The following is a 9,563-nucleotide window of genomic DNA, read 5'->3' on the forward strand; positions in this document are numbered from 1 at the left end:
CACAATTCAAAGATGTAATACATTGTAATTACATAGTGATTATAAAATGAAGGCAAACTATTTGTACCATTGTCCACCCTGTCAGCAGTGGGACAGATCGGGCAGGGGGACAGATCGGGTAGTGACAGTCACTACCCGATCTGCAGCCCTGCCCGATCTGCAGTGCGCATGTGTGAGATGGTCCGCCATATTGGACAACTCCGGACGGCAACCCAAGTAGGACACTTGATACAGTGGCTTTTGGCAACTTTACAACGTGACTTCACTATTATTTAACAACTCTTTTTATTGGGTTCTTTTATTTGGGGTTAAGCACATTGTCAGAATAAGTGAGAAATGAATTTAACTTCTGTTAGTCAGCTATCATACTGAATACATATTTACTGTGAATGTATGCAAAAATGTATGGCATATGGTATATCTACTATGTTGTTTACTGAATAAAATGTTGTTGTTTACTGTATATTAAAAACTGACAAAGCAGGAAACTGAAAACGTATCTACAAAGCAAGAATATTTTAAATGACATTAACAATTGTTTTTGAGAATTGATGTTATCATCTTTTTCTTTTTAGGAGCACATCAAGGTTTACCAGGTAATTTGGACCAATTAATAATATACTGCACACTTTCGCATTCTAAATAAGCTTTAGAAAAAAATAAATCACGACCAAAAAATGAACAAGAAACAGATGCCAAAGTGAACTAACAACTGAACATTTACTTCACTTTATCATTTCTTTCTTTTTGACAGGACCCCCGGCATGTAAGATACAATTTCACCTTTTCATTCTAACACTATTAATTATTAATCAATACAATTATGACAATATGACATAACATGAATACAGCATACATTTTTAAACACGACAAAATGTTTTCTTTTCATTATGTTAAAAATGTGTCAAAAACAGCTATATTGTAATTTGTATCATAACTTTTTCTTTATCATCTTTTTAACTGATGGTGGGATGGACTGTAAGAAAGCATTTGAAATAGTCTGACCTGATTTGATTTCAATGTTAATATTATTATATAACGTACATAGAGCATACATTCTTTTTAATTAGTAAATAAATGTAAACAAAAACTGAGCAGAAAAACTCTGGTTTGTTTGATGAATATTAAAAACTCTGTGGGATGTACATGCTTGAGTATTTCAAAAATAAATTAACAGCTGTTTTGTAATTTGTGAAATAACTTTATCTTTATAATTTGTTCCTTTTAAACAGATGGACGAAGTAAGATATAAACATATGCATTCTTCTGACATGACACTATTACCTTATAATAGTAGAAACAATTGTTAATGTTTTGTAAAGACAGAAACTGAAGGTGGAGGGAGATGCATGCTTTACTTTTTCAAAGTTAATTAAAAGCTGTTTTGAATTTGTATAATAACGTTATAATCTTTTCCTTTATAACAGTGTCATCAATTCAACCAGAAGGTAAGATTTGAATGTGCATCTGCACTGGTCTGACATGATCATTATTTCATTTTCATTATTATAATTATAAACCGCTGTCGTTGTACAACATGAATCAATTCTCAATCATGATTAAACAGCTGTATTGAATTTGTATAATAACTTTTTCTTTCTCATCTTTTTTTCCTTGACAGACATAGGCTTAGGCTTAGGCTCAGCCTCAGGCTCAAGGCGTAGGTTAAAAGCTGGGCGAGGTAAGACATGCACATCTGCACTACTCAGACATGATAGACACCTTATTTCCTTATAATTATTATAATTATAAATAGCTGTCATTGTATGAAAAAAGCATAAACTCTCAATCATGTTAAAAAAAACTCACTAGACACACTAGTAAAACAAAATCTGAGGGAGGTGGAGGGAGATGCATGCTTGACTATTTCAAAGTTAATTAACAGTTTTATTGAATTTGTATAATAACTTTTTCTTTATCATCTTTTCCTTTTAACAGGTGGGAGAGGTAAGACATGAAGGTCTGCACTGCTCTGGTGTATTTAATGTATATAACATTTATTTTTATTTTATTATTACATTGCATTGACGCTTTTATCCAAAGCGACTTACAATAAGTACATTCGACCAGGAAGATACAACCTTGAAGAAAACAGAATCATATAAGTACATCAGGTTTCATAGAGCCAAACATTTCAAGTGCTACTCAACTGGCTTTAGATAAGCCAGTCCTTTATTAGTATATAAGTGCTTTGTTAGTAATTCTATCGCTCGAAGTGGAGTCGAAAGAGATGAGTTTTCAGTCTTCACCGGAAGATGTGCAAGCTATCTGCTGTCCTGATTTCAATGGGGAGCTCATTCCACCATTTTGGAGCCAGAATATCAAACCCACGTGTTTTTGCTGATGGGAACTAGGTTCCCCCTCACAGTGCGGGTGCAGCGAGCTGTTCGGCCGATGCAGAGCGGAGTGCACGTGCTGGGGTGTACGGTTTAACCATGTCCTGGATGTAGGAAGGGCCAGATCCATTCGCAGCATGGTACGCAAGTACCAGTGTCTCGAAGTGGATTTTAGCAGTTACCGGAAGCCAGTGAAGGGAGCGGAGGAGCGGCGTGGTGTGGGAGAATGTAGGAAGGTTGAAGACCAGACGAGCCGCTGCATTCTGGATGAGCTGCAGAGGTCGGATGGCACATGCAGGTAGATCAGCCAGGAGGGATTTGCAGTAGTCTAGGCGTGAGATGACGAGAGCCTGGACCAGAACCTGCGCTGATTTCTGGGTCAGCTGGGGACGTATCCTCCTGATGTTGTAAAGAGTGTATCTGCAGCAGCGGGTTGTAGCAGCAATGTTTGCAGTGAAGGACAGTTTGTTATCTAGGATCACACCTAGATTCCTTGCAGTCTGGGTCGGGGAAACAACAGAGGTGCCAATGTTGATTGTTAGGTCAAGAGTGGGACAATCTTTTCCCGGAAGGAAAAGCAGTTCAGTCTTGTCAAGGTTGAGCTTGAGGTGATGAGCAGACATCCACAGAGAGATGTCTGCTAGGCAAGCAGAGATGCGTGCAACGACCTGGGTCTCTGAGCGGGGAAAGGACAGAATTAGTTGGGTGTCGTCAGCGTAGCAGTGGTATGAAAAACCATGCGGGCTAATGACAGATCCGAGCGAGTTTGTATACAAGGAGAAGAAGAGGGGACCAAGAACAGAGCCCTGAGGGACCCCTGTAGTTAATTGTATATATATAATATATATAAAAAACTGAGGGTGAATACTTAAGTATTTCAAAGTAAATTAACAGCTGTATTGTAATTGCATCATAACTTTTTCTGTATTCTTTTTTCTGTTTAACAGTATTCTCTGCTCAAACAGGTAAGATTTAGTTACACATCTGCACTTTTCTGACATGAAAGATACACTAAACAGCCGCATTGTGATTTGTATTGATTAATTAATAATGTCTTATATTTTATACTCGTTTTCACAAATTTTTGGAAACAATCAAAAAGTTACATGAAAAATAGTTGCTACACATTTTCATATTTCTGCTTATTAAAGTCGAGCCACAATATATGAACTTCCAGTTTCATTTTCAGTTTATCTAAACGTACGGTTTAAGACACATTTGGGAGGATGCAAGCTAATTTACAAATCATCACCATTTCAAAGTTTTTGAACAACTGCATCATAAATAAGTCTAATCATCCTTTTCCTATAAACAAGGTACAGGTACACATCTTCAGCATTGTTACATACACAATTGTTAAATAATAATAATTAAAATGTCATATAGGCCTACTGTCGCATTCTGCATACATTTCAGATTCGACACGATGAGTACATTTAGTTATTTTAATGGTTTTTAATTATGCAGCGAGTGGTGGGTACAGCTGGGTGCTTATTTATCAAATCTTGATTATTTAAGAGAAAAAGTAATTACTGTATCACATTTTCATGTTATTGTCCCTTTTTATTGCCTCATCACTCCACAGATATATATAGCACCATGAGTGATGATTAAATAACTAACCCCTGAGCCTACAGGTGGAAGCTGGGGTGGAAGCTGAGGTGGTGGTGGCGCAGGCAAGCAGCAGCGATGTGGAAGTAGCAGCAGCAATAGCAGCAGCAAGCAAAGCATAGAGAGAGATCTGGCAGGTTAAATAGAGCGGCATATTAAGGAGACTCTGTTTGGTTGGTTATAGAGTGGCAAGGGGCGTTATGTATGAATGCAGCATAAGTGCTCGAGTTGACTGCCTGAACTAGCTCGCAGGCTTCGCCCCATAAAACAAGGAGTGAAGAAAGACAACACATTATAGGAGGATATATCAAACCAATGATTGACCTCTGTTTTGCACCTTGGTATAAACCTTCCACCAAATTTAGGTCACATTACTTGTGTTTGAAAACTGTTTGAATATACACATTTTATAGTGTGTGTGTGTGTGTGTGTGTGTGTGTGTGTGTGTGTGTGTGTGTGTGTGTGTGTGTGTGTGTGTGTGTGTGTGTGTGTGTGTGTGTGTGTGTGTGTGTGTGTGTGTGTGTGTGTGTGTGTGTGTGTGTGTGTGTGTGTGTGTGTGTGTGTGTGTGTGTGTGTGTGTGTGTGTGTGTGTGTGTGTGTGTGTGTGTGTGTGTGTGTGTGTGTGTGCGCGCGTGCGTGCGTGTGCGCATGTATGCATTCTGTGTTAGATTAAGCCAGGTCAAGATTAATATTATGTGTTTACGCAGTGGTTTGTTTTAAGGCTGAGGTTATGTGTCAGAATGGGTGCATCGATTAATGCTTTTTCTCTTAGACTTACACAATATCTATACATTTGGGTAATGTGAATATATGAAACTGACTTTGTTTAAATGTAATTTACAGTTGATGTAGCACCTACTCAAGTTCATGCCACCATTGTGCCGGCAACAGATACCAGTTGAGTTTCTCATCGATGTTATTCATAATAATGTATATACATACGAAATAGTTAACTAAGATAATTTGGTTTACACTGGAATGTTTCAATATGTGTGACTCTAAGAGCAAAATAAGTGCTAAAAGTCAGTGCTTCACAGCCACAGCTGTATTTACCTTCTCTCAAAAGAGTACTGATCACCACATGCCATATTTGGACAATGATTATGAATTAGTTTATAATTCAGGGCATCATATTTACTCTCACGACAAGGGTTTCCTTCAACTGTGTGACTCTCCTTATCCTTTATTATTCTTTAGTTCCTGTTTCCCATCGGTTTCTGCTAAAAACTGAGAATCAGTCACTTCCACTCTGCTTTGATGTCACTGGAGACGTTCGCCTTAAACTACTTCACAATCCCACCAGCGGTCAGTAAAGCTCCTCTCTGTGCCTTCACTATTTCACTTACATATCTTTAAAAGTCTAATCGTAAACCTCTATTAGTTTGCTTTTTTTCTCCCTACGTGTAAAATAAAATACTTTTCTTCTCCTTTTGTGTGTATAGTGTAACCCATGATCACCCTTAGTTTGCAGTGGTGGGAAGTAATAAAGGACATTCACTCAAGTGGGCCTACTGTAGTTATTTAGAATGTAATTAATAGTACTCTTACTAACTTCAGATGGAAATATTGCAGTTTTGACTTTGTCTACGTTTAATGGAGAATTACTTCATTTAAATATAAATGTCTCATAACATCTTTTGGCCCCTAGAGGGAGTAACACTGGGCTGCAGGACAATTAGTCAATTTAGCAGTGGTGGAAAGTAACTAAGTACATTGACTCAAGTACTTAGTTGCATGTTTAAGGTACATGTACTTTACTTGAGTATTTTCATTTGATTTTACTTTATACTTCTTTCCCACATTTTGGCCGTATATATTGTACCTCACTACATTGATATGACAACATGAATTACTAGTTACTTTTGCAGGTTCATATTATCAATACAAAAATGAAATCAACACATACATTAGGATATGCTATAATGTATGGGGATACTTAAAGCCGTTTAGTATACAAAAGTTATAATTGTTATCTCATCCTTAACCAGCTGCAAAATTAAAATGATATAAACATTAATGCATCACTTATTACAATCCGGGAAAATATGTATTATTTTGAAAATATCCGCTTTAGATAATGAGTACTTTTAGATCTGGTACAAATATATATTTTGCTGCTAATAATTTAGTACTTTTTCTTAGGTAACATTTTGAATGCAGGAGGTTAACCTGTAACAGAGTATTTTTACACTGCAGTATTTTTACTTTTACTTTAGTCCAAGATCTGACTACTTGTGTTGGAGTTTATTATTGAGTATTGTATTGTATTGGTACTTAATTGAAAGGTAGGTGTACAGTAAGGATAACAGTGTGATATTTAGTTGAGTTACATTTATTTTTATTTTGTATCAGAGCTGTCTGTACACGGCGAGCTTGATTCAGTAATGAATGGACGCTTCAGAAGGATTGTCATCCAGCTCAATGCTGACCTGTATGTTGATGTTGAAGTCAATAAAATCACCGTGAGAGAGGGAACGAGAATGACACAACACACTGGACAGGATCCCATCACAGCTGGAAGGTGACTCTAAGTAGTAATGGCAGGAATCTTGCCTTCTTGTTTTTCATATTTGGCCTTAGATCATCTCAGAGCAACAGCAGGATCAAATTCACCCCAGACGCCCTAGTGCTACTGATGTTCTTGTCTAACTCTCTGCAAAATATTTTTTCTAGTTGGACAATTATTAGGCGGGACAAGGAAATCGATGTTGCTGGTGGGGACACACACTTGGTCATCTTAATTCAGGGAAAGGACGCTCAATCATTCCTCTGGCCCGTTTTAAGACAGCAGTCATCGGACAGCGCTGAAGGAATTTTAGGTGGGTAAAAATTATGAAATGTTTTGTATGATTACATATCAGGTCAACAAAACATCACAATGTCAATACTTGCACCCAACAGTGATGATTGGTGGATAAATAATTAATTAAAAGATGCAAACATTTGCTGCAATGTGTCCTTGAAGGCCAGCTTTCTTTCTTAGTTGTTTGCGCTCTGTGTCCAGCTCTGAATCCAGTTTATGAGGAGGTGCCACAAATTCCCTCCACAAAACTTAGGATCAAAGACCAGGAGATTGACGTTACCAGGTATGTTTTAGGTGGTTTTAATAAAAAGCTGTTTGTTTGTTCGTTCTATCTATCTATCTATCTATATAAGAAGTATATGACTATTTTTGTCTTTGTTTTCCAGGGCCAATGCTGCTGACTACAGTATTTCCCCCCCACTGACACTGGACTGCTGGCTCCTGTCTGCCGACTCTGCCCTGCAAAGACGCCTGGAGGCCTTCATAGTTTGAAAGGAAAATTATTCAAACACTATCAGATTCATCATTGAAAAATACTTTCTAGCTGTAACTAACATAATCAAATAAATATAATCCAAGATCATTGGTTGTTTTGTGTGAACTTAATTAGATTATATTTACCTGAAGGATTTATCAGATGGTGTCATAACATGCATCAATTGGGGGAGGCGTGTTGCCTTATTATTATATTTAATAATATTAAAACATATTTCTTAAAACATTTAAGAGAAAATTGTAAATCAAGAACATGATAGTGACATCTCCTCCAGCACAACAGCCCTCAATTCATCTTCCTGTGTTAAGTATTATGCCTTTATAAAATATTTGTACACGGGGGGCTGGAGTGGGAGCCGGGGCCATGGCTGCTGGGACAGGAACTGGAGCCCAATGCATGGCCTCCTGAGCTTGGGCTGGTAGCCTGGACTTGCGTCTCCTTCTCTTAGGAGCCTTTTTGGAGGCTCCTTGGACCTCCAAAAGGCAGACGAGTAGGCTACCCAAGAACGGTTCCTGGACAGGAGCAGGAAATGGGGAAGAAGCAGGGTCTGACTCCAGACAGAACACACCAAGGCGTAAGGTTGGGAACTGGGAGGCAGGGGGCTAGCAATAGCAGCCTCCCCGGGAAAGTTTACTCTCAGGTACTCGAAAGGAGGGACAGGCCGATTGTCGAACCTCAGATTGAGGAGGAACAATGCGGATTCCGTCCGGGTCGTGGAACTACGGATCAGCTTTTTATTCTCGCAATGATCCTGGAGGGGGCCTGGGAGTATACTTATCCGGTCTACATGTGTTTTGTAGACTTGGAGAAGGCGTATGACCGAGTTCCCAGGGAGTTACTGTGTGAGGTGCTGCAGGAGTATGGGGTGAAGGGGTCTCTACTCAGGGCCATCCAATCTCTGTACTCCCAAAGCGAGAGCTGTGTCCGGGTCCTCGGCAGTAAGTCGGACCCATTTCCGGTGAGGGTCACCAATGCTGTTTGTAATATACATGGATCGGATTTCGAGGCGTAGTCGTGGGGGAGGGGGTCTGCAGTTCGGTGGACTAAAGATTGCACCACTGCTTTTTGCAGATGATGTGGTTCTAATGGCTTCATCGGTCTGCAACCTTCAGCTCTCACTGGATCGGTTCGCAACCGAGTGTGAAGCGGCGGGGATGAGGATCAGCACCTCCAAATCTGAGGCCATGGTTCTCAGCAGGAAACCGATGGACTGTCCACTCCAAGTAGGGAATGAGTCCTTACCCCAAGTGAAGGAGTTCAAGTATCTCGGGGTCTTGTTCTCGAGTGAGGGAACAATGGAGCGTGAGATGGGCCGGAGAATCGGAGCAGGGGGAGTGGTACTGCAGTCGCTTTACCGCACCGTTGTGACGAAAAAGAGAGCTGAGCCAGAAGGCAAAGCTCTCTGTCTACCAGGCCATTTTCGTTCCTACCCTCACCTATGGTCATGAAGGATGGGTCATGACCGAAAGAACGAGATCGCGGATACAAGGGAGACTGGTGTCTCCCTTAGGGATAAGGTGAGAAGTTCAGTCATCCGGGAGGGACTCAGAGTTGAACCGCTCCTCCTTCGCGTCGAAAGGAGCCAGTTGAGGTGTTTCGGGCACCTAGTAAGGATGCCACCTGGGCGCCTCCCTAGGGAGGTGTTCCAGGCACGTCCAGCTGGGAAGAGACCAAGGGGTAGACCTAGGACCAGGTGGAGGGATTATATCTCTTCACTGGCTTGGGAGCGCCTTGGGATCCCCCAGTCAGAGCTGGTTGATGTGGCCAGGGAAAAGAAAGTTTGGGGCTCTCTGCTGGAACTGCTACCTCCGCGACCCGACCACGGATAAGAGGGAAAAGATGGATGGATGGATGGATGGATTGTTTATATTTCACATCATTAATCAGAATCTGCAAAGTAACTAAAATACATGTCGTGGAGTAAAAATACCAGGTTAACCTCTGAATTGTAGTGGAGTAGAACAAAGTAGTATGCTGCTGTAACAAAAACATTTCCCAACTTGGGATCAATAAAGTATATCTTATCTTATCTTAAGTTGATCGATGGCTACTGCCATATTTGCAAAATTTGCTTCTGAACCTTGACAAGTGCATGTTTCAGGCTTATCAATGAACAACAGGAGGGGTCACAGACATAAGACCAAGGGGGGGGGGGGGGGGACCTGGGGGCTGGACCCGTCCAATTCCAGTTGTGAAAAGTCTGCCGTGGTTCCATTCCATTTCAAAGAGCTGTTGACGCTCAGCGTAACCTTGTCGCACTGCCACTCCAACATCCAATCACAGGGCTTGATGACTAATCACGGGGTTTGTAAAGCAA

General features: G+C 40.3%; 1 protein-coding gene across 1 annotated transcript in view; it reads left to right on the plus strand.

The window, feature by feature from the left end:
* The window catches only part of LOC307038996 (uncharacterized protein), a 37,331-nt gene extending 29,998 nt beyond the window's left edge, over window positions 1-7,333 (plus strand). The window contains exons 9-15 of the mRNA XM_079680706.1: window positions 3,284-3,301; window positions 4,791-4,844; window positions 5,145-5,252; window positions 6,300-6,468; window positions 6,621-6,766; window positions 6,913-7,033; window positions 7,137-7,333. Of these exons, the coding sequence (XP_079536832.1) occupies window positions 6,332-6,468; window positions 6,621-6,766; window positions 6,913-7,033; window positions 7,137-7,242 (510 nt within the window). The 5' untranslated portion in view covers window positions 3,284-3,301; window positions 4,791-4,844; window positions 5,145-5,252; window positions 6,300-6,331 and the 3' untranslated portion in view covers window positions 7,243-7,333. The remainder of the gene's footprint in view (window positions 1-3,283; window positions 3,302-4,790; window positions 4,845-5,144; window positions 5,253-6,299; window positions 6,469-6,620; window positions 6,767-6,912; window positions 7,034-7,136) is intronic.
* Window positions 7,334-9,563: the final 2,230 nt, after the last annotated feature.

The sequence above is a fragment of the Notothenia rossii genome (genome assembly GCF_949606895.1).
Source record: "Notothenia rossii genome assembly, chromosome: 5".
In the NCBI taxonomy this organism is placed as follows: Eukaryota; Metazoa; Chordata; class Actinopteri; order Perciformes; family Nototheniidae; genus Notothenia; species Notothenia rossii.